Source organism: Simochromis diagramma, unplaced genomic scaffold, assembly GCF_900408965.1.
Source record: "Simochromis diagramma unplaced genomic scaffold, fSimDia1.1 OVJJ01000669.1, whole genome shotgun sequence".
Lineage (NCBI taxonomy): Eukaryota > Metazoa > Chordata > Actinopteri > Cichliformes > Cichlidae > Simochromis > Simochromis diagramma.
The window spans coordinates 2104556-2129124 of NW_024387458.1; the positions used below are offsets into that span (position 1 = coordinate 2104556).

General features: G+C 43.8%; 2 protein-coding genes across 7 annotated transcripts in view; one reads left to right on the forward strand and one right to left on the reverse strand.

The window, feature by feature from the left end:
* Positions 1-2844, reverse strand: part of LOC120723111 (wings apart-like protein homolog) — a 45117-nt gene extending 42273 nt beyond the window's left edge. Inside the window, exon 1 of the mRNA XM_040014430.1 lies at positions 2832-2844. The gene's annotated coding sequence lies outside the window, so the exon portion shown is untranslated. The remainder of the gene's footprint in view (positions 1-2831) is intronic.
* plekha1b (pleckstrin homology domain containing, family A (phosphoinositide binding specific) member 1b) lies at positions 242-24565 on the forward strand. Of its 6 annotated transcripts, none has more exons than XM_040014435.1 (13): positions 242-352; positions 7162-7347; positions 8740-8796; positions 9860-9905; positions 10610-10707; positions 12369-12494; positions 13467-13604; positions 14404-14472; positions 16254-16318; positions 16399-16462; positions 16831-16920; positions 18733-18806; positions 21534-24565. In XM_040014435.1, exons 2-13 carry the CDS (start codon positions 7207-7209, stop codon positions 21763-21765), a joined length of 1200 nt encoding a protein of 399 aa, XP_039870369.1. In that variant the 5' UTR covers positions 242-352; positions 7162-7206; the 3' UTR covers positions 21766-24565. The 6 variants fall into 6 exon arrangements, 5 of the variants coding, with proteins under 5 accessions (XP_039870369.1, XP_039870365.1, XP_039870367.1 ...); XR_005693665.1 differs by lacking the exon at positions 18733-18806 and adding an exon at positions 20323-20506 and having other exon boundaries at positions 243-352; positions 21534-21648; XM_040014431.1 differs by lacking the exon at positions 18733-18806.
* The last annotated feature ends 4 nt before the right edge of the window (positions 24566-24569 follow it).

Here is a 24569-nt window from a genome sequence, read left to right on the forward strand (position 1 = left end):
GCAATAAAACAGAATTACAAAATAAAATATCTCATCAGTATTAAAAAATAATAATAATAATAATTTAAGTATTTTAAGTTTAGATAATAAAACTGAATGTAATCCCATACAATCGAGTAGGAAAGGCTCAATTTAAAAAGAGAGCAAAACTATTCTCAGACAAAAGAAAGAAAATTAAAGCAAACGTTTACTTTATTTACTTTATTTTGAAGTCCAGACGGACGTAACGCGGTCGTCAGCAGAAGCTTTTATTTCTAAAGGCTGTAAGCGGAAGCAGTGTGGGTTTATTGTGGTTTAACTTGACGCTGGTGCCGGACAGCTGCCACACTGGACTCGGACTGAGCCGGACTGTGTAAGTAAACCTGAAATCCGTCGCTTTTCCTGCCTCCAGACGGTCAGACCGTGTTTGTAGGGACGGTTTACCCGGGCAGCAGCGGCCTGGTTCAGGGCCACAGGCTGTCGGAGAGACGGTTAATGTAGGCGGGAGAGGAAATGGGTCGATGTTTTTAGGCCTGTGACTACAGTTTGAGCTCCACGGGGAGGAATTGAGCACTGGTGACAGTTTAATAGGCATATTTACCACCGTGAGTATTATATCTGTACCAAACACGGGAAATGAAAAACAGCAGTAACACCTTAACTGATCCAGGTTGATCTGATTCATGAGGTGAAAGAGCTGTAAAATCAGGGTTTATTCAGCTTTGTCTGTAAAAGGTTCATATATTACCAGGAGCGACTGTAGGATTCTCATAGGGTGGCACAGGGACCAAGAACACAGTACTTATATTTAGTGTACTTGGTTTTTAATATTTGTGCTACTTATGTTATTCAGCTCTTACATCGTGTTTTCAGATTTATTTTGTCCTTTATGTTTTATTTTTCCTTTTTCTGTCTTTAACTTTATTAATGTTTAATTTACTTTAGTTTCTTGTTTTCTTTTTGTTTGATTTCAGCTTATTTTGGCTGTTTTGTTTGTTTTAGTTATTCCATCTTTTTTGATAAACAAGTTATTATATATTGAAGGCCCAGAGGAAACCAGAATGCCTGATCTGAAATAAATACAGTGTAGAAAATTAGTGTTAAAAAGATTAGGAGGTATTTTTAGGCTCACGTGCTGCCCTGTGGCTTCATGCAAATGTTCTTACACGAGAAGAAGTGAATAATTTTTTGTTTTGAATAATTGTTCAGGTCGTGAAACGAGTATTTAGACTCAGAGCTTTCTGTGGAATATCGATAAGAGTGTCCAATCGAGTGCACTTCTTGTCCTTCCTTTGTGTGTATTTTAATTTATACTTTTTATTTTCCCTTTACTTTAAATTATGACATTCTTTTATTTATACATGTATTTTATTTGTTTCATAAAGGAAGTCTTTGTAGGGTCTGTATAAAGTTTTTATTTGATGCGCCGTATTTGAATGCATCACTCGGGCGGATGTTCATTGTACACCTGTACGATGACAAAAACATTCATTCTAGTCTGTCACTTAATCAAAAATTATAGTCCTATATAAGCACAGAAGTGTTAAAGTCAAAGTCAGGGGTCATCAGGTCAGCAGTATGTACTGTGACATCATCAGTCAGATGTGAGAACAAGAGAATAGCCGTGTTTTCCCCTGAGAACTTGAAGTGGCAGTTGAATGTAACTTCTTAACAAGTTTACAGTAACAGTGCATCAACCTTGTGATCTCAACAGAAAGCCTTCTGCACGTCGTAAAACTGAAAGTGAAAAATATCGTTGTGGGGGATTTAAAAAAGAATCTTGGGTCAGGATTTTAAAGCTGTTGTTTCCATGTACTGTTTGCTCTTCCTGTCATATAGAACACAGCTATAGTATCAATACAGGGACACCAAATATCAATATTTTATTAATTAATAAGAAACGCTTAGCTAACAAATCTACCTGCTAATTCAGAGCGAGCTAATTACTTTGTCACAAGGGTAAACATGGACAGCTAGCTGAGGCTGAGGGTGTTGCACACTCTTTTTTACGGCAATCATCATTAGGGGCTTAATAATTTTCAGTTGTAGACCTTATAAATGTGAATACTGTTAAGCAAATAGCTCCAATAATGATAATAATAATAATGGATTGCATTTATATAGCGCTTTTCTCTCACATTCACACACTGGTGGAGGCAGCTACAGTTGTAGCCACAGCTGTCCTGGGGCAGACTGACAGAGGCGAGGCTGCCATATCGCGCCATCGGCCCCTCTGGCCATCACCAGTAGGCGGTAGGTGAAGTGTCTTACCCAGGGACACAACGACCGAGACTGTCCGAGCCGGGGCTCGAACCGGCAACCTTCCAATCACAAGATGAACTGACAACTCCTGAGCCACGATCGCCCAATACTTACTATGTAGTTATAAATATGCAAAATAATAAGAAAGGAAAAGCTGTGTTGGCACCAAAACACTAGTTGGTGGTAGAATTGCTGCCTTCAAGTCGATCCATTCTCTTCTAGTAGTTTGGACAGTGGAATAATTCGATGGAGATGCATCATCTGCTTACATTTCTATTTACAGTGTAGGGTTTCAGAGTACAACACAGATTTAACACAGAACAATTAATTCTCTGTAATTTGTGCTAATTTAATGAACGAAGGGGGAGTTACCTGAGTGTCACTGGGTTTTTTGGTGTTTAAGATTTCAATCACTGAGGAGCTGCTGAGCCGGAAAAACCGTGGACTTAAAATAGCCACCGTGACATCACTTCCTGGTCTGTGGATTATGGTTTTGAAGCTTTGCATCTGCCATTGTTGAATTTGAGAGCTTGTATGAATGAATGACAAATGAAAGTCAACATGTGGTATGACCTCTTTTATTATTTAACACAGTCTGAACTCTCTGAGGCGGCTTTCTTGTCCCTTCTTTAAGTAGTCTTCAGGAATATCTCTCCAGGCTTCTCCAAGAACATCCAGAGCTCTTCAGTTCCAGTAATGGGATTACATAATTCCATCAGTTTTGACAAAGCTGCCGTCAAACTGTTACAGAGCCTTCACTGTGTTTCACAGATGGCTGAAGACATTGTAAGAAGCACGAGGGGTGTCTCGAGACTTTTGCACAGAGCCGTTTCTTTTACCTGATCCCAGTTTGTTTTTCTCCTTCTCTACTCGTGTGCTGAATATTTGCACATTTCCAAAAATAACCCAAATCTTTTTTTGCTCGAGTAATTCAAAGTGAAAATTCAAGGAACTGCGTTTGTGTTTTTTAACACTTCTATGTTGGCGTCATCCAAACAGTCATAACTGGTGACACCAATGCTTCCCCTGTTAGCTGAGGAAGGAGAGGCAACAGTATGAAGCTCTTAGAGACTTCTTAGAAAGAGAACCTTATGAGTGTCTGCCACTTATCTGCTGTACAACTCAGACCGGGGTAGGTGGAAGAAAATGAATGGATGGACTTGCATTGCTAACATTCATTCACACTTATTGTGTTCTAAATTTGCATTCCCGTGCCTTTGCTAGCTTTCTGTCTTTCAGCAACTCCCGCGTTATGTTATTTTCCTTTAATCAAACAAAAGGTTAAAGTGGAAAAAAAGCGAATTTTTGCTTCTTTTTCTGATTTTTATGCTATTCTAAAACTCTCATGGCTTCATGTTTTCTATTGATCTCTAAGTCAATAGAGATCTTAAAACTGTCAGATCTCCATTCCCCCTTAAAACTGTAGCATCACCTCACTGTCAAGCGTGTACATTAAACTAATATTCATACAAGTTTGTCATTGTTTAGGCATTTTCACCAAATTTAAAGAAAGTTGAAGAAATCTAAAGGCATGAAATCAGGTGTAAGATATATTCATCCTTCGGCGGTGCTCTGAACTGTTCCAACAGGATTTTTTCACTTTGAAATTGAAAATGAAAACCACAAAGTTGAGCTCTGTGACAGCGAGCCGCCTCCCTGTGAAACTTCTAACCTGCTTCTGCTGTTTTTTTGGCTTAAAGTCTGCTTTTACGGACCAAATTTTACTCATCCCATGATGGGTGGGTGTGCCTGAGGATGGGTGGGTGTGCCTGAGACACTGAGGAAATTGCACACTCTTACAGCGGTGACTCGTCAGCGACAGGGTAGTCACACCCTGAAGCAGTGGTTTTCAGGCTTTTTGTGCACAAGCCACAGCAAACTGTCTGCCCTAATTTGAAGCCACACCTGTTTTCTGCTCAAAATAACATCAGAGTCATCTAGCGTGCCATCAGTTGTTCTTTTGATTGTCTTTTGTGGTTTCTTGACTGTTCACGGCTCTTTTATGCCTCCGACGTCTTATCAGACACAGCTCAGTGGACCAGTCCTGCAGCGTCTGCTTCAGACTTGGCTAGACCAAGTTTGTCTCAGAGGGAATGTTTGTTTTCAGACTGGCTGTTTAGTTTGTTCGGCGCTATGTTAGCATTACCCAGATAACACACTCTGAAAATGACTGACATCCCCACTCCAGCTTCCAGTAGCTTTAGCTTTCCCCCCACTTCTTAGTCAGTCGCTTTGTTAGCTGCACTGGCAAATTGCAGTTTTCCATTTAAGAAAATGATCTATTTCCCTTTTATTGTCAATCAGGGCCTTTGATGTGTTATGTTCTAATAATTCCCACCATTGTGCAATAATGGGAATGGGCTGTGGTTTTCCTTTGACACACATTTTTTAAAGCAGTATTTTAGGGGAAGTGACTGTGTATGAAGTACTGATACAGTACAGTACATTATGCAGAATACAGCATGTGATATATGGCTGTCAAAAAATTCAAGGCTCACCTACACTTGTCTGAAGTCACACCATTGTTCCCTGGACACCATCTGGGGGTCGGTCCCCTGAAACATGCCCGGCCTTATTGCCTGTTTAAGTCTGCAGAAATGACAAAACGAACATCATTGTTGTAGCGATTGAAGCCTTAAACTCTTCAGGAAAATGTTTACTCAAGTACTAAATTAAGTTAGCAGTTGGACTATGTTTAGAGAGTTTTTTGTGGGTCGTTAACATCTTTTTTTCTCAACGTCCATCTTTGTTATCTGCTTTTTAGATGCTAACATGTGAATATTAGCCTAACCATAGCTCTGTAGGTCACCAGGCATCACTAACCTTTCAAGTGCTGCAGGTTAGTTTTCATCTTTGTTTACGTCCAAAGTTAAAGCAGAACTGCATGTTTAGTGTTTTTTTTTTTTTTTAAATACTTAAGTCAGATATATCATCTTCAGATGGAAACTAATTAGATAATTTAATTGTAATTGTAACTTGGCTTAATGTTGTATATTCCCTTTTCTTGTGAATGTGAGAATATGTTTATAACATGTATTTATTGTAACACCCGTGGGAGTAGCGAAACTAGAATTTTGCAGGTATCTGAACTTGAATCTGGGTGTTAAAACTCTTTGTTGGCCAAAATGCTCAGGCAGCAATTGGAAAGAAAGGGAACACGTTTGGCTTTTCCTCCTGCTTTAAAGGAAAATTGAGCAAAGCTGGACATGACATAAGAAACGTGAAATGCAAAAATCTTGTTACTCCTGATGGCTGGAGCAAAGTTGAAGTTCAGTTTGGACATTCAAGGCAACTTAAACCAGTCATTGAAAATGTTGATACATGGTGAGGTTTGAAGCCGCTCTGGGGTGAAGACACAAAATAAATGTCTGTATGATTGATTTCAGCAGACATGTTGATTCTGGCATTGCAGTGTGAGAGTAAATCACAGAGCTGGGAATGGAAAACAATAGTCTTTTACCTCTTAGGGTGTGTGTGTGTATTACTCATATTGTCACGGCATGAATCTGTTTGCATAGCCTCTATGGAAACAAAAGACAAGTCCCTGTAATGTAAATCATTAATTTTCATCCTGAGCGTTAGGGTAAGGGTTGGATTAGGATTAGTAGAGTTAAGGTTAAGTCTGTTGAATGTAAATCAATCGAATGTCCTCTGAAGTAATGGAAAGACAAGGGTGTGTGTGTGTGTGTGTGTGTGCGTGCCTGAAAGCTTTTAGTGTGACAAACCACACTTTACATCTGCATGTTTCAATGACACGTTGTGTATTTGATGTGAAGAAAACTGTCATTTATGTATGAAAGGAATCCGGTGCACAAAGGATTCTGCACAGGAATGAGCGTTCACGTTTCCCCTACTTAAAGACAGTGGTATGCACTATGCATGAAGGAAACTGTTGAAGAAAAAGTAGATTCTGAAAGTGAAGGTTGGATTAGTATTATCTTCCTTATCTGGAAAACTTCATGCTGGGCTTCATTAGCTATGAAAAGGCTGCAGGCTGCAGGCGTTTCAGCGACTTACCTGCCAGTAGAAACTCAGAGGGGACTGAGGCTTTTGAAAGACATGAATCTTAGCAGCCGGCAGTAAATTGCTGTAATTGTTTTTTATTTAAAATTAAACTTTGAGGTTACAGTTAAAAGCAGGTGAAACATGCAGTCCAGTAAAGTCCACTCCCACTGGAAGAGTGACCCTTCAGAAACATGCACAGAGAGAGCAGTTTATGTGGAAAGGTAAAGACGATGCAGTAATACAAAGAAGAAGAAAAAATTAGAAAGCCCCAAATGTGCAAGCACTTGGCAAAAGTAGAAAGAAAAAACTCCCCTTTAGAAGGAAGAGACCTCCTCCAGAACCAGGCCAAACCAACTTAATTGGCTCCTTTTATTGTGGAGGAGTTGCAGCTCTCCATGAGTTCCTGCTGAAGGACTGAGCTCTGCAGCACCCACTCACAAACAGGAACCCAAGATACTTGAACTCCTCCACCTAAAGCAGCAACTCCTTCCCACTACAGAGTGACGTCAGACTTGCTAATTCTCATCCCTGTCAGTTTTTACCTACTCAGCTGCAAACTGGAAGCTGGACGTCACGAAAATCCAGATCTGGCAGGCAAACCAGTCTTCCCATCCTTACTGGAAAAATGGAACACAAACTTTCACTTGTTTCACTTTCTCTACATGTTTTTGGGATACAAGTTTAGCAATAAGATAAAACACAAAAGCAACAGACTTGGTAAAAACAGAAAAACACCCAAGCTGCCAACCACTGTTAATTAGACCCGTATGTCTGTACTGAGTCAGCAGTGTAAAGAAATGTGCATTGTTCACTAGTCATAGATCAGCCATACAAATGCGACGTCACTGCATCTTTAAAATTCCAAACCTAGCACCTTTAACCTGCCTTGACACTTGTGTCTAAATGTGTGTGCAGAGTTCCTGTGATGCCCCAGAGCGGGCTGAGCTGGTCGGGGTTGCGATGCCTTACGTGGACCGACAGAATCGCTTCTGCGGCTTCCTGGACATCGAGGAGAATGAGAACAGCGGCAGGTTCTTGCGCCGTTACTTCATCCTGGACACTGAGCAGGGCAGCCTGCTGTGGTACATGGATAACCCCCAGGTAAGGCTGTTTATGAGCTGAAAACGTCTTTATCATCTGAAAAGAAACTGTGTTTATAGGTGTTTTCATCTGAGGTCTGGGTCATGATGTCTTGGGGTGTGTAGTAAGAACATAAATGTAGGCCTTTTATTTTGAAGTTCAGAAGCCATTAAGGTATTGACTTTGGTTTTCTTACCTCCAAGTGGCAATAAACAGCTCGTGAAAATCATCATGCAGGGACTTGAATCGCTTCAGGGATGTAATCCACCACATTGTTGCACAGCTCATGTTTTAGATGCTTCTTAAGAAGCAGCTGCATGAAGCATCAAAGTCTTTATGCTACAGCAGCATTTTTCTGTTGTCGTGCGCTGACACCGTGAAGCTCGGCTCTCGTATTGTTCTGCATTTTTCTACTACCTGAAAAGATGCTGCAGACGTCTCTGCCCGTGACTCTGAAGCTCACTGCTTTTTTGCAACAGGAGGAAGTAGGAGCTGTTGCACCGGGGAATAAATTTTAATTCACTTTCACACTCTGCTGTGCAGCAGGATGGTGTGTGTGGGAGTGAGTCAAAATTAACTCCTCTGTGTGCGAGCTCATTGTGATGAAGGGACATGTCAGACACGTGAATCACACCACTGATGTGTTTTTCAGAGGCGCTGGAGCCGTACAGCCCCCTGAGACCCTCCCCCCTCATATGAGGACGTTACACTTTTCTGCACCTTATACTTCATTAAAGGGTTTTGTTAAGCAGCGGTTACTTTAGAAAGAATGCAGGATTAGGGCACTTCCTCCTTGGCTTCACTGTTCAAATCTGAAATCTGATTGAGTAGTCTCACCTCTGCATGAAACCAAGCAGACAAACGGGAACCAGAACAGAAACAGGTTAGCGATAGCACTGAGATTTCCTACTGTTGGGGAATTTCTAAAACACGTCACATCCTCATGCAGAAAGCTGGTCGGACTGCCAGCGCACAGAGCTTTGGTATTTTCCAGATGATCTTCCCACATAGATGTTTATAACAAGTATTGTGAGATCAGAGAAGACTGAAACCGGTTCTGACCATTTTTTATTCATATCTGACTCTTTGGATGAAGTTAAGCTCTCTTATGACTCCACATCATCGTCTTTTACATTATTTTGTCATTTTTACTGAACATTACTGAAAGGGGAAAAAAGCAAACTCTTCTTAAGAACATAAATTTAAGAAAAAGAATAATTAATGTTTTTAAATATCATGTTGTGAAATCTGTAAATAAACGCAGGAAATACTGTTGTTGATTTCCATCATAGCAGGCAGCAGTGATGCTAGCGCTACCACCTCGTTCACTTCTGTTAGTTCTACGTCTTCTCGATGCAATCACGAATGGCTGATGCTTATACATTTGTGTACATTTGTGCTTTTTCTCTTCAGAATCTGCCCAAAGGTGCAGGAAATGTGGGCTCTCTCAATCTTTCCTACATCTCCAAGGTTAGTCCTCACTCTTCCACACACACCGTTTCACCTGCACTCTCTGTGCGTACAAACGTGCTTAAATCTGTAAAATCCGTTGTTATTTTGGCGTGTGATTTCTCTTGGTACCAGCTGTAGACTGAACAGAACATCTGCTGGATTATCGCCTCTTCCTTTTCGTGACTCTATCCTAAAGCCTGTCGAATTCCTGTGGCGTCAGCCGGATTTTAAACTCAAAAGAATGAAATGTTATATCACAGCAACCGAATAAATTCAGAAATTCATTTGAAAGTCACACAGTAAATAGATGCTTCAGAACAGGAAGAAACCTCCAGAAGAACAGGGCTCAGGGAGGGGCGGCCATCTGCCACGACCAGTTGGGGGTGAGGTGAGGGAGACAGGACAGACGATACACTGTGGAAGAGAGCCAGCGATTAATAATAAATTGGACTTTTCTAATTTTAGAGATGTTGCACAAATACAAGAAAGCAAGCCTACAGTTTTTTTAATATGTGCATTGAAGGACGCCGCCGAGATTCCTCACAGTGTTACTGGAGGCCGAGGTAATGCCATCCAGAGTTAGCATCTGTTTAGATACCACATTATTATATGAATTTTGAAGCAGGAAGTTAAACCTTATTCTAAGATGGGCAAAGAAGTGAAAATGTTTTCTGTACCTTGTAATAATACTGCTGAAGGGAAGCATGTATAATGTAAACAGAACTGGTCCCAGCACTGAACCCTGTGGAACTCCATAATTAACCTCAGCGTGTGAACTCTCCATTTACATGCACAAACTGGAGTCTGACAGCTAAGATTCAGACCACTGCTGTGAGTGTAGCATCTTTATAGTATGATATGTCGTTTTCCTGAGTTTTTCCCAAATGTGTGGTTTTCTGTAGGCCACATTCGTCTTGTCCCAGCCACAAGTCCACCTTACATCGGCTAAATGACAGCGGTGCCAGGATTTATCCGCCCCGTACTCTGCCATAAGCAGCATAGAATTATCACAGATGAGTGGGTTCATGTTTTTGGTGGGTTGTGCTGACACGTTTACCCTTTACTCTTCTCTCTCGCTAAGGTCAATGATGCCACCAAACAAAGACCAAAGGCAGAGTTCTGCTTTGGTAAGTTCATCTTTATTCCCTCTCACCCTGCACTGCGTCTCTCTGCCTCCTTCCTCTTTACCTGCGTAGTGACTCTGGCCACATACATTTCTCTTTGCTTTGCTTTTGACCTGTTTGTGTGTGGCTTTGTTTCCAGTGAGAGGAACTATCGGTGCTCCAACACGCTGACGTTTTAAACAATAGCATGCTTGTAACTTTGTGGCAGCAGATTGTCCCTTTCCTGTTTCAACATCACAATGTACCTGTGTGCAAACAGCTGTGTACGAGAACACAAGCGGCCTGCACAGAGCCCTCAGACCCCACTCCTTCCTCACTTCCTTCCCAGTCTCCTTTGTCCTCAATCCTTCCTTGTTTCCTTCCTTCCTCGTCGTTCTGCCCTACCTCTTTTCTTTCTCACTCCCTTCCTCCCTCTTTTCCTCATCTGTGCGGTTTATTTCCTCTCTTTTGTCCCTTGCTACTTGTTGTTCCTCTGCTGTCAAACAGTAGGCCTTTGTCACTCAATAGGAGGAAACCGTACAATGACAAAGACCTGACCTCTGTGTGTGTATTTGCATCTGGATGGGATAATGGCACACACACACATCCTCTGGCTCTGAAACAGAAATAAGACGATATTTTTAGATACCCATGGAGCTCGTTTCTCTTCTTCCTCTTGTGCTTTCGAGCCTCACACATTCCTCTCTCTCCCTCTCATTCGTTCACAGTTATAAATGCAGGAATGAGGAAGTTTTACCTACAGGCCAACGACCAGCAGGATTTGGTAGAATGGATCAGTGTTCTCAACAATGCCATCAAGATTACTGTGAGACACACACACACACACACACACACACACACACACACACACACACACACACACACCCATTGTTGACCCTGTTTGTCCTCTTGTTGTGTGTCGCTCTGTCTTCAGCCTCGGGCTGCAGCAAATGGAAAGTTACACATCAGGCCACTGTGATAAAGATCAGTGCAGGCGTAGCAGCGTGTAAAGACACAACAGCATTAAAGCCACCTGCAGCTGCTGTGGTCTGCAGTCAGCTGACAAGTTTTCTGTGCACACTTTCATTTTTTCAAACTCCCTGCCTCTCTATAATCAAGGAATCTCCGAACTCGTGCGCCGATATCGACGCACGTGCTGCGCTGGCCGCTGCTGAGTTGAGCAGGCGGGCAAAAATCTGTTGGGTTGCAAATGGAGGGTCCTGTAGAGATGCACGGCCAGCTGAAATGACACCGAGACGTCGCTTGTGTCAGCAGATGCCATTTTCCTTTTTGTGTGCACCATCCTTTGCAAGGGCGACAACAGCAAGTGCATTAGCCTCACTAAAGGACTCGCAGCATTGGTCGGGTTATGTGCAAACAGTGACGTCGCCACAGCTCTGTACCATTTATACCAGCGCTAAGGTCCTTGGGGTATTCTCCGGAGTACATCCACGTCAGCACAGGAGATGTTAAAAACCACTGAAATCACTTTGCTCCTGATTTTGACTTTCGAGTTTTGGTGGTAAAAACTGACAGTCGTACACGCTAAAACCCAGCAGGCCACCTGCATTAGATTACTGCATTATCCGGCTGCTAAGCAGAAAGGCGCACTTGCTGCCAAAACTACACCACAGTGTGGTTTTCACCAGCAGATGTTATGCCACTATTGGCATGTGCAGTCTCAGTAGCAGCTAGAATAGGCTGACCGACGCCATGCTGTGGATGGATAACCTCAGACGCTCTGGCTGAAGTCTGAAGTCTGTTGTCAGTGTTTACCTCTGCTTCTACTGAGAGCGATCCTCGTCATGTCCTCCCTGTGCTGATGTGCTTATACTAGGCTAACAACAGCTCTATAACTAGTCACCAGGTCAGTCCTCATACAGTTTAGACCACCTGCACGTGTAATGTCATGTTTCCTGTGAGGCTTTAGTGCCTTAACACGCAGGGTGTTACAGTATTGGCTGCTAAACTACAAAGTCGAGGTTATTAAATCACAGGGGTGGAGGGAGCACAGTGGGTAAAGTAATACCCATCACAGCAGTAACACTGCTTACTGAAAAATGATTAGCTGGGAGTGGCAGATTCACACCACTTTTATCGTTTATTCCTTTTCCATCTATCAGAGTCCAGGAAGGAGTCTAAAACAGCACTGATTTTAAAGTTAATTTCTGGTGTCTGCTTGTTATTTTAAGCTGTGAGCACCTCTCCTTTAAAGGAATGGTACATATGTGACATGCTGGTTGCAGAATGAGCTTCCTGTCAGACTTAGACGTCTGCTCCAGTTCAAGGTGTGAAAATAACCATCGTCACTCTTTAAGACCAAAGCCAATAACTGATCCTAATAGCTTTTATCTCTATTTAATTAGCATTGCTAACGTAATGTGAATTCCTATGATAAATAACATTCAGAGAGTTAAGAAAAAAGGTGAAATAAAGCCCAAGCTCTTAAAAATAGTGAGATGTGGAGCCTTTTTGCTCTGTTTTCAGGTGCCAAAGCCTGGCGAGGGCCACAACACCCACGCAGAGACTCCCCAGGAGCTGCTTGGAACCATGAAACAGGTCTCCTACAAAACTGAGATCATCGGAGGAGTCCCCATCATCACGGCCACTCAGGTAACGCTCACAGCTGCGAGCGGCAGGAGCAGCTCGGCAGGTCCGGTCCTGCCTGTGCTGGTATGCAGCTGCAAATATGAGTCAGCTCGCAGGAACACAGGCGAGTTAAGGCTGGTTTAAGAGTCGGAGGTTTTAAAAATATCGAGGGGAACGCGCATCGACATTTAGCTGCTGATAGCTGAGGTTTGTTTTTATTTGTTAAAGGGGGCCTCTGACAGTTTTGCACATCTGTGATTGTTACGCCGGTTTTAGGAAGTAAAACTGCAAAATCTTTGTAATCCATCGTTTGTTTATGATTGAGACTAGCGACCCCAGTCAGAGGAGTTGCATTATGGGTAATATATCATTGAAAACAATGACAAGAACAGGAAGAATGCATGGATTAAAAATATCATCGCTGACTGTCGTCTTATTTTTATTCTTGGACTTTCTTAGAGTAGCTTTGGATGATTCAGAGTTCATAATAATCCTTATTTGTCTTACACCGGGCTCTCATGCTGCCCCTCAGTTCATCCTCTGTGTGAAAACAACACGTTTAGCTCCTCCCTCTTAAAGTCTTTCAGCTTTCTTCTGATTGGCTGCCCCTCAAAACGCAAGATTGGATCAATGGGCTGGCAGGTGGCCGGTGTGTCGTGGTAGGGGCATCCCCTCTCGATGACATCACCGGGTGTCAGAAGTAAAAAAAAAAAAAAACTGTGTGAAACCGAGTGTTCAGAGTTTGAATTGGAGAAATGAAGTGTGGACGTGCTGACTGGACACGGCTCAGTGTGGAAGTAAAAAGTCCACAAACTCTTCAGCAGAGGACGACTTTAGAAATCAGTTGAAACTTTAAGACTTCAGTGTTTTATACATGTGAGAAAATCCCGTCCTGCATTAAAGTTTATTTCATCATTCTGATTATAAGCAGTTAAAATGAATCCAGATGAAGTGTGTGTGTGTGTGTGTGTGTGTGTGTGTGTGTGTGTGTTTAAGGAGCAGGGAGAGGGGCACAATGGAGCTGATCGTGGAGGCGTAAAGCGGGCTCAGAATCAAATGCCCTACTTCCTGTCCAGAGGAGCGCAGGATCAGGCCATCATCAAAGCAGGATACTGTGTCAAACAAGGAGCTGTAGTGAGACACACACACACACACACACACACACACACACACTCAGGGTTATTCAGTGTCGTCATAATGAACCATCACGTTTGGTTGGATAAAATCTCACACAGTGATCAGATAAAAATACTTTTGTGTTATTAACAGAATCAGAATCAGAATCAGAAAGGGTTTATTGCCAGATGTTGAGGAGGTCAACATTTGCGGTGCTCAGTGCACTATGTCTAAAAAATAAAATAAGATAGAATAAAAGTGCTAAGTGGATAATAATACATGAATTACATGAGTGCAGTGTGATCATGCCAAAATGGAATGATGCAGTGAAAAGCGAAGGGTCGTTATGGGAACAGTCAAGTATGTTCATGTGTCGACAGAGAGGGAAGAAACTTCTTATGGCGAGAGGTTTGGTCGAATGGACGAGCCTCCTGCCTGAGGGAGCAGGTCAAACAGACTGTGTCCAGGGTGGGACATGAGCAACAATCGATGTTCAGAAGAGAAAAATCTTTGAAAATAACTCGGTCACTGGTTTCAATCTTAGAAAAACAAAGTAAACCTTTCACTGCAGTTACCCGCCATATTAAAATAATGTTTTTTAACAGAAAATATTTCTTTCCAAAAGTGAACAATAACCACAGGCACAGTAAGAATACAGTCTGGTGCCTTATAAATACACCGTATGCACAGGTGCGGCACAAAAATGATAGAAAACAGAAGGAAGTGGCAGGCGTAGAGCTAACCTAACTGTATTTCAAAATAAAACAGGAAGCAGCTAAACAGAAACTTTGAAACGTGCTTTGCTTCTTCCTCTCAGATGAAGAACTGGAAGAGGCGGTACTTCGTCCTGGATGAAAATTCTCTCAACTACTACAAAACTGACATGGTGAGGAAACGGCGAAGAGCTCAAACACGGTGACATCAGTGCTCAAAGACGCATCACGTTGCTCCCAAACAGACACTGAAGAAGAAGAGAGTGAAAAAAATCTGTGCTTGTTGCAAAACTTGCTGCGTGTCTCCACATGCAGAGGCATGCGTCCTGAATACCTCCTCATGTCATCTACGTGTGGACAGATTAGCCCTGACTACGGCCTGTCTGTGCACATATATGGGCACACCCCGTGTGTGTGTGTGCGTACATATATGTGTGTCTGGCTGAGTGTTCACACCTTTTTATGTGTAATCATGTCCTGAGTGAGTGCAGCTGCTGCAGAGTGTTTGTTCTTCAGCTGAGAGCTGAAGAAGGAAAGTTTGTTTCAGGAGATGGAGAAGCGAGAGCTGAAGCTGGTCTCAGTGATCCGTCTCACGAGCATTTCCCATATTCATGCAGGATCCGTATCCACGCTGGAGGTTTTTGGTAGTCTGATTAATCCTGTAAAGCGAACACCTGAATGTTTCTGTAAAGTCCGACGTGTCATTTATTTGCCGCTCTTCGTTAAAAGCTCGTGAAGCTCGTTGACGTCCATGTTTACTCAGCGCCTTCCATGTGTTCACGCTGACATTTGTTTGCATGCTATCGCCGCTGACTGCGAGTCATACAGACCGACACGATCAAGCATTGAGATCATGCATATCATCAGCACACGCGTGTCTTCATGGATGCTGATCCGAATGACACACGGGCGAACTATCTGACAGTCAAATAACCCCAGCCTTCAGCAATAGCACACACTGAGCACCGTTTATAGGTGATTTACTTAGTTAGCGTCGCCAAGTGCTGATTATAGGCAGCTCATTAAGCCAGGTGATGCTGCACATCAGGGATGTCAGACTAATCTTCCATCGTGGTCACGTGCGCCCCAGTTTGATCTTAACTGGGCCAAACCAGGGAAGGTGGTGTTTCTGACAGCGTAAAGACATTTCATTAAACATTTAATCCCTGAAATGTCTTAATACATGAAATATAAGTGCAGGTTCAACATCTCAGTTTTCTACCTGATAAATGTGTAAAATTACAGTCAATGTTCTGGCAGCTCATTGCTCACATGGCCCTTTTTTAACCCTGGAGCCACTGTAAAAAAATCAAAAACGTCTGTAGCAGAGTGGATAGTAGAAAAAGAGGAACTTTTCTGTCATTTAATTGTTTAACGATTATTTTACTACTTGGTGCACCATGAGTGTCCATGGCGAGGTCTTTATTGATTCAAAAATACAGTTAAAAGTCTAAAATTGATGCACTCGTTCACATTTTATTGCAGTGGGCCGGATTAGAGTCTTCGCTGGGCCGGTTCTGGCCCTTGGGCCTTACGTTTGACACCCTTGCTGCGTATGTTATGTATGTATGTTGGTGTAAGCCTGAGGTGATGATCTCTGATCAGTGTAAAAGCATGCCGCTCACTGCCTTCTGTGGTTTGACAGAGCGTGAATATGAAAGTTCGTCAGCCCCGCCGTGGCGTGAGTCGTCCTTTGATTGCAGTGAAGCCGCCGCGCTGCAGAGCTGTGTCGGATATCTAAACGTCTGACTTAGAGTCGCGTTTCCAATCGCTGTGAGACGACTGACGTTTTGTTCACTCGACTGACCACAGCAAAGATTTAAACAGAGGTTTTTTTTCTCACAAAATTGAAATGAAATCAAACGCAGACACTAAATATTACCCGACCCATCGTGACGAGGTCACGTGTTTCAGTTTGCTTTTGATATGTACTTCCTCTCCTCCGTCGTCTCAGGAGAGGGAGCCGCTGAGAGCCATCCCGCTGAAGGAGATCCACAAAGTGCAGGAGTGCAAGCAGAGGTCAGTCAGCCTCCCTGTCAGCTCTGTGTTTGGGTTGATTCAGGGGAAGTTCACTAAAACGTCTCCTCTGTGTCCTCCAGCGAGCACATGATGAGGGACAACCTGTTCGAGATGGTCACCAGCTCAAGAACCTTCTACATACAGGTAACACGCATGAGGAGGACGCGGTCATCAGTCAGGAGAAGCTCTTTCTGCACCGTTGTCTCATCTGTTCTGCTTTGAGCCAAATGAGTGTAAATTAGATTCAACATTTGGATGATTGCTCCACGCCTCCATCTTCTGAAGGATTTACTCTCTCCGCTGTCTCCACATGAGATACTGATGAGGATGTACTGATGGGACATTTGGTCGTCTTTGTTCTTTCCAACTCTTCTAACTCAACTACTGAGAAGGAGCGATTTACTGACAGGAAGACTTTGTTTAATCGAGTTAAAGTCACCGTATTATGTCATCTGTACGTGTTTAGAATCATAGCGTGCATTCATTTACCTTCCTGTGTTTCTCTCTGTCAGGCTGACAGTCCAGAGGACATGCACAGCTGGATTAAGGCCATCTCAGGCGCGATCGTGGCCCAGCGCGGTCCCGGGCGCTCCGCTAACACTGTACGTATCATCTCAGGTTTAGGTGACATGGAAAAGGATGAGTTTGATTTAACAGGACAGATGTAGGAGTTTTAGAACATGAATAATTCAGTTTAACTAAGATGGTACAAAGATGCTGCCATAATTGAAGATGCATTCCTTCTTCTCATTGGTCTTTAAAATGACTCTGAAGTGTTTCTTCCTGCTCGCTTCACGCTGCAGCAACATGTGGCTGCATGAGCGAGTGCAGCAGTGCCACCATGTGGCAGAAACACAGCACTGCAGCAGCTTAATGAGGTCTATAACTCTGTAAACCTTTATTAGATTTCTTTAATTAACTCAAAGATTTTTATTAACAAAACAATCTTCAGATGATTTGAGTGCTTAACCCAGTGTGGGAATATTTTAATTGTAAATCTGTCATTCGGGATGAGACTGAGTGTGAAGTCATTTGTGTGTTTGTGATTTTAATACCCTGCTCGTGATTTTGTGACACTTTCACAGATGATGATGACCGTGACTGATGCATGTGTTTTTGTGCATTTCTGTTAAATCTTTCTCGCTCACACACACACACACACACACACACACACACACACACACACACACACACACACACACACACACACACACCTAAAGAGTTTCCTTCCCAAACTACAAAAAACTATAAACATTCAAACCGAAGCTCGTCTGCATTACTGAAACCAACCTGGATCACAGTCTGAAGCTATAACTAAGTTTGGAAACTATTAACTCCAAGTGAAAATGGCTCAGCTGTAGTCAGAGGTTCCCCCCCCCCCTCAGAGGAAATTCAGGCCGACCAAAGCAGAAGTCCATGACTGATGGTGAATCACCGATTGCACAGTGCAAGTGTTCAGAACGGGACGTCCGAGCACAGATTTCACAAACAGCAGCAGAGCTGGAAGCTGTGTGAACCTGCCCGGAAGAGGATTACAGCCGCTGAAAAAAATGGGGGAATTTGGGGATTTCTTTCTCAGAATTCTGGGGAAAAAATTCCAAAAGACCCCTCACTCTTTTCACTGGCCCTAAACTTCCAGTAACCATGACCCTGAAGGGGGATTAGCAACTTTTAATTGAGCTGTCCTCAGAATGTTTGGATCACACCTCACACAGATGTTTGTCACAAGAAATAAAAGCAGGTTGGCTGGTTTCTGTCTGTGTAAGGTGTGGATAGATGGATGGATGGAGGGATAGATGGATGGATGGATGGATGGAGGGATAGATGGATGGATGTGTGGGTGGATGGATGGGTGGATGTGTGGATGGATGGATGGATGGGTGGATATGTGGGTGGATGGATGGGTGGATGGGGGTGGATGGATGGGTGGATATGTGGGTGGATGGATATGTGGGTGGATGGGTGGATGGATGTGTGGGTGGATGGATGGGTGGATATGTGGGTGGGTGGATATGTGGGTGGATGGGTGGATGTGTGGGTGGATGGATATGTGGGTGGATGGGTGGATGGATGGATGTGGGTGGATGGGGATGGGTGGATGGATATGTGGGTGGATGGATGGACATGGACTGGATGTATTGTGGGGGCTGGATGGGATGGCTGACTGGATGGTGGGTGGATGGGGGATGGATATTGGATGGGGGAGGGTGGATGGATGGATGTTGGTGGATGGATGATGGATGGATGGTGGCTGGATGGACGGACAGATGGACTGGATGGATGGGATTGTGGGGTGGGATGGGGGATGGACAGATGGATGGATGTGTGGATGGATGGGTGGATGTGTGGCTTCGCTTGAATAGGAGCTCTCTTCCGCGCTGTAACTGAGTTGTGCTGTAAACTGTTGTTTTCAGATCCGTCAGGCCAGAAGGCTGTCCAGTCCTTGTATACAGAGGTATACGCCATTCTGCAGCGGTGAATGCAGCACGTATGTGACCCCCGTGCCCTTTACCCCCAACCCCTGCACCCCGACCCATTCACCACAGCTTCCCCCTCACCGAGCCTTCACCCTGCGCACCACAACAGACGCGTTGTGGTCCTTCCTCACTCTGAGCTCTCTGTGCGTCGACGCTGTAGTGTTCATCCATCCTAAAGCTACAGCCAGGCTGAACAGTCACTCCAGCTGTTGCTCAAGCAGCAGGTCTTTGTAGCCACATCTGGAGCCTGCAGCACGTGCAGCTGGATAGTTTGTGCGTTTGGATGAATCTCAGAAACATTCAGAGTTTGAGAGTTTACAGTTCATGCCTGGATCTCACCCAAACCTTTAGTCAGAACTCTGATTATCACAGAAGCATAAAAATCAAGTATTTCCTTCCTGTTTATGTGATTTATTCAGATCTTCTGTTGATTTAAGTTCTTTTCAGCTAATGAAAAGATATAAGACTAGTTCTGTATCAAAAACAGGTCAGAAAAAGTAAGAATAGTAATAAAAAAGGGATTTTAAATCCATAGCCTTGTTTCATTTGTTCAAATCTAAATGTTTAAGATTTATTCTACAGGATTATGGTATCTGGATCTAATTAAATACTTAATTGAATTTATAAAGAAAAGTTGAATTTATTGGAAATGACCCATGTAGACCCTTGTGCAGTACCTTTAAAGCCCACCAGGGGGTGACAGCCTGCACTTTGTGACTCATGGCTCTAAATAGTGAAAGTTCAGATTTTCTTTCTGCCTTCATCGAAATGCATTTTGTTCATGAAGAAGACACTTCATGGAATAATTCAGGGTTTTTGGGTTTGATGCTTCATTTCAGACCTTCTGAATGAGTCACATCCAGATTAGACTGAACTTAAACTCATGATAAAAAATTAACAAACTAGATGATCAGATTATTTCCAGTCTTCCTTACATATTTATATCCTGTGGATGGGTTTGTGCCACAGTGCTGTCCAGTCACAGTCGTGCTGCCCTCAGCTTGATGCAGCTGGAAAAAACTCTGAAATTGAGTTGATCAGCTGACCTTTGACCTTTAACTGTAGCTCACAGGCTGAGATGCTTCCTCCACATCGACACTGACGATGTCTTCGTACACTGTTGTTTTGGCAGCATCCTCCTCGTAACACGTTGACTTTTCTCTCTGGTCCTCCATCGACTGCCTTGGATTAACACGTCCATCCTCTCACATCACAGCTCGTCTCTCTGTCTTTCTTTTATTGATCCAACACGCTCTCGTGTAGGCAGAAACTTCAGCTGCACCCGCTCATGAACATCATCCTGCACCACCTGCACCATCATCTCTGAGGGTTTCACATTGTTTCATTCTTCACTCCTGATTCAGATTTACAGCGTTCCCGACTCCCAGCAGGACTCCACAAAGAGCCTAACTCATCCCGAGTCTCTCTTTTTTATCCCGCTAACACTTTGTCTTTCTGTTTTTCCTCCGTGTGTGTGTGTGTGTGCGCGCGTGCGTGTGTGTGTGTGTGTGTGCGTTTGCCTTACAGAGAGTAAGGTGTGACAGTGACGTACTAACCTTCCCCAAATGAGCCCCACCGCCGCCTTCTTCCTGTCCCTCCTCCTCCGCCTGCTGCTGCTCATCGTCCAATCACCAAGCCCCGATGCCTCAGCTTCTTAGCACCTGCTGCTTGATCCCGCCCTGCTCCCTGGCGGCTGCGGCGCCACCCATTCGTACGTGTTGCTTGTATCTGCATGAAGCCTTGTTTAAACTCACAGCATTTCACTCGTGTGTAACTGTTTGTCCATTGAGAGCAGGTTAGCCAGCTGGAGGATTGTGGGTACTGTAGTGTTTAGAACCCCCTCTCTCCATTAAAGTGGCAAAAGAAGGTCACGGTGCTTTAATGTGGCTGCCCGTGCTGTTAAATCATCAAAGAGAACGTCCTTGGCTTCACCTCTGTAAGCTGTCTTTGCTAGAGTAACTAATCATCATCTTTTACAGTGTTCGTTGCACCCTCCCTGAAAGCTTACTGTCCAAGCACTGCCTAATAACAACTAATATTATTATTATAACACTGAGGAAGCTTCTTTGCTTTTGCTGCCACTTGTCTGTCTGCTACTTTTGCCTAGCGATAAGGATTATTGTGCATTTAATGGGGCCCCTAAATATGCAGGCTGATCAATCAGGTCTGATTCTAATCTAAAATAAGGATTAGAAGATGGTGATGACTGATGAGCATCTTTAATATCAAGCGAGCAGCTTTCGTTTCACGGAGCCTGATCCAGATGTTTCCGATTAAATTGGCTGTAAGCTCCACGTTTTCACTGATTCTGTGACTCGAGCTTTACATTTTCCTGAGCCAGCACACTGAGTCTAATGTCAATACTTTCCAGAGCAGTTTCAGGAGTTTAGTCTACTTTAATCCAGGGAGCTGACGAGGACATGTGGTCACACAAAGACACGGAGTTTTAGTTTTAATGCTGTTTTGAAGAAAATGTAGGAAACGTCAAGTTTTTAGCAGCAAAGTTTTAGTTTAGACTTTCAGTTTTCTGTAGAGGAAGAAAAATAATGTGGCTGAGCTGCAGCTTGATGAGAAGCTCGGGCCTGAATGACTCTGACAGCGTTTCCTCTTTTCCATCTCCATCACACATTCATCCATCCATCCACCCACCGAGCCCTCCATCCATCCATCTCTCCATCTGTCATTCATAGTCACCGCTTCTGCCTCACCTCCTCCTTCTCTTCCCTCCGTCTCCTCAGGAGCACAGTGACCACTCCCCTTCCACCTCCACCTTCTACCTCCCAGTCGATGAGGAACCCCAAGACTCGCAGTCCCCAGAGAGTGCTCAGCCTCGCTCTGGACACGCGCCATCGGGACAACTTCCTGGGCCTCCTCCCCTGGAGGCTGAGCGGGGTCCAGTCCGTGATGGTGCCCCTTCCCCCGGCGCGCTCCCGCCTGTCCCTGCAGGAGACGCTGCAGCCTTCAAAGTGAAAGAGGAGGACAAGCCGGCGTGGGGAAGCCCCAGCGGCGTCTCCGGGTCCCAGCTCCTCCTGGCTGAGGATCAAGATGTGCACATAACCCTGTTCTGACAAACTCTAATGGACACACACACACACACACTTGTGCACACTGTCAGACTCTGCGTGTCCTGCTGAACCTCCTGGGACCAGTTCTTTGTTTTGTTTTTTTGGGATGGGACTTCCTCCGCTGTTTTCCCTTCTCCTTGTCTTCCCTTGTATCCTACAGTCTGTCACTCCAGGCAAACGACAAACACGGCTTGCTGTTACATGTTTCAACGGCGCCGCGCGTCTCACTTCCTGTGATGCACCAAAGTTTGTGTGTTTGCTTCCAGCAGCATGGAAGACTGACTGAGAGACTGACTAATCCCACATCTCGGTGTTTTTCATTTTAAACTCGCGCAGAGAAGCTCGAGGTCCAGATTCACTGAGCAGAGGTCCCTGAGCGGCCAGCTTTCATGAGCAGGTTTCCAGAGGTCACGCTTACTGAATATTTCCCGTCGTCAGTGATGGAAAAATGTGTCATTTTCATAGATTAGAAAAGATGCTGGTCTGTCTCTTTCATAAGACAGCACTGAACTCAAGTCACGCAGCAGGGTCACGCAGGCATCTGTGTCCGCCCCAGGTGATCCTGCTGCAGGGAAAGTCCCGCATTGAGAAACTTTGGGTGGCTTCTGATCCCTGAAATGCAGAGGGACGGCCTAGCCTTGAGAATAAAATAATAGCTGTTTGTCTGAAGGAAAATAGAGGAAATACGCCTCTGCAGAAGCCTCCCCCGATAGATTTGATTAAGCTTCCAGCTTTAGTTCATTTACTTCATATTTGGTCACCGCGACTACAGTGCTTTAGAGCCTCTGCGATGAAAGACAGTCATCTGCTTCATGTTTGCTATGGAAGATTTAAAGCTCTTTAATGAAGCAGGCATTCCCAAAGTGAAGAGTGCTGCAGCCCGTTTAAAGACAGGAAACTCACATGGAGCGCGCCCAATCTTAAATCTTCACCAAAAATCAAAATACAAGTGATGTATTTGCTTAAAAATTATATTTAAAAAAAAAAAATACAAAAATCAAATTGGCTCCAATGTGTGAAACTTCAGCACCGAGCAGTAAATTCAGGTCAGAGTAATGAGTGATATCACTAACTGACCATGTCATATTAGCAGTTTTAAATCACTTGTTATATTAAAGAAACACGTTTATATTAATATGTGACTGTACATACTGTAGTACCTCTGGAGTCCACCAGGGGGCGCACACTTTCGGAATGACTGTAATAAAGAATTCAAATAACCGGTAAAATTAGGCTATGATGGAACTTCCGTTTGTCAAGTGTGTCGTGACCTCTGTTCGCAGCGTTTCCACCTCCTTTTTTTAAGCGCTTATTTAACCAAAGAAGTTTATTTGAAAGCTGCAGTCAGTGGAGGTCTATTTCCGTTTCTCATCACCGTCCTTCGAGAACACTGCTAACGTCTGTGAGGTTACTTCTTCTTTCCAGCATGCTAACTGGTATCTCCAAACCAGCAAGCTTTTTTATTTGTCTCTCAGCACCAGCACGTTACCAGTTAGCTTGCTAAGTAGCCGCCAAGGTGCTCCAAACATCAGCAAGACTCCAGCGCAGCTTTGAAAGAAAGAAAAGCGCCTCTGGTGGTAAAACGCGTCGCTCTGGCCTGTTTTAAGCGAGTGAAGCCTGATCAAGGAGGTGAAAAATCTAAGATGGGCTTTAACAGAAAGCTTCTGCTGTCCTTTGTTTTTATCCAAGGTCAAGTCCTTCTCCTGGCTCTGTTGGAGGCCTCCAGCTGTTCAAAAACGAGTTTCTCTCCGTTTATTTGCTTGTAGGGGATTGTTTGATCGTCTGGGTTTTATCTTAAAGTGTATCGGTGCCTCTTACTTTGATTCCTGTTCATGTTATCTGATCCTCAGACTTGCACATGAGCCTAAAATTCAACCATGATTACTAAATAACCCTGAAGCACCCGAGGCTTTGTCGACTTTTGTGCGTCCACAGAGTTTAAGTCTTCAGACGTTTACGCCTCTGAATCCTGCGGTTGGGGATCTTTGCTCTGGCGTCAGGACTGAAAACGTGCTCGGCTGTTGAAACTGCAGCGGCTGTAATTAGTGAGATCGCACAGCGCTCTTTATCTCAGCTCTGTCCAGTTTCAGCAGTGAGTTTAATTTCTTATTAATAAAGCCGAAACCTTCCATCTGCGGTCCAGTTGCTGCTTTGCCACATTTCCAGATTTATGATATTTTTTTAAAATCCAAAAGAGAAAATGAGTCTGGCTGAAGCTGTGTTCAGACTGTTGCTTCTGTCCTCTCCCTCACTGCACATTCGCGCCGCTGTACTGCTTTCTAACTGATGACGTATTTGTTTCTGTCTTTTGCTGTAAGATGTGGGGACGTGAAACCAAACTGGACGTGTAAATGAGACTCTAACGCTCGGCGGCAGGTTTTCGTTCCTCTCGGCGTCCGGCTGCGAGCTCTGGTTGTGGGTGTTTCTTTTTCTTCGGTTTCGATGTTTTAGTTTCTATGATAATATTATTTACAGTGATGAAACATATATGTTGTTTACTGAGTTTTTTTAAACACATGTGCGCGAGTGCACGCACACGGCCCTCCTTCCTGTTGTTCCCCGTTCACCATAAGCTGGTTAAAGTGCCTGCCTTGTTCTTACTAAGGAAAATGATATAACGATGAGCTCTTTTGACCCTTTTTAGTGTGAACATGATTCTAAAAACATGTGCTCTATTTATTAAAAGAAATTTGGAATAATTTGAACTGG

Coding starts and splice junctions, on each gene's coding strand:
- plekha1b (XM_040014431.1), top strand. CDS start 7,207: ATGCCTTACGTGGACCGACAGAATCGCTTCTGCGGCTTCCTGGACATC. Junction 9,906..10,609: donor AAAGGCAGAGTTCTGCTTTG/GTAAGTTCATCT, acceptor ATTCGTTCACAG/TTATAAATGCAGGAATGAGG. Junction 16,921..21,533: donor CCGGGCGCTCCGCTAACACT/GTACGTATCATC, acceptor CCGTCTCCTCAG/GAGCACAGTGACCACTCCCC.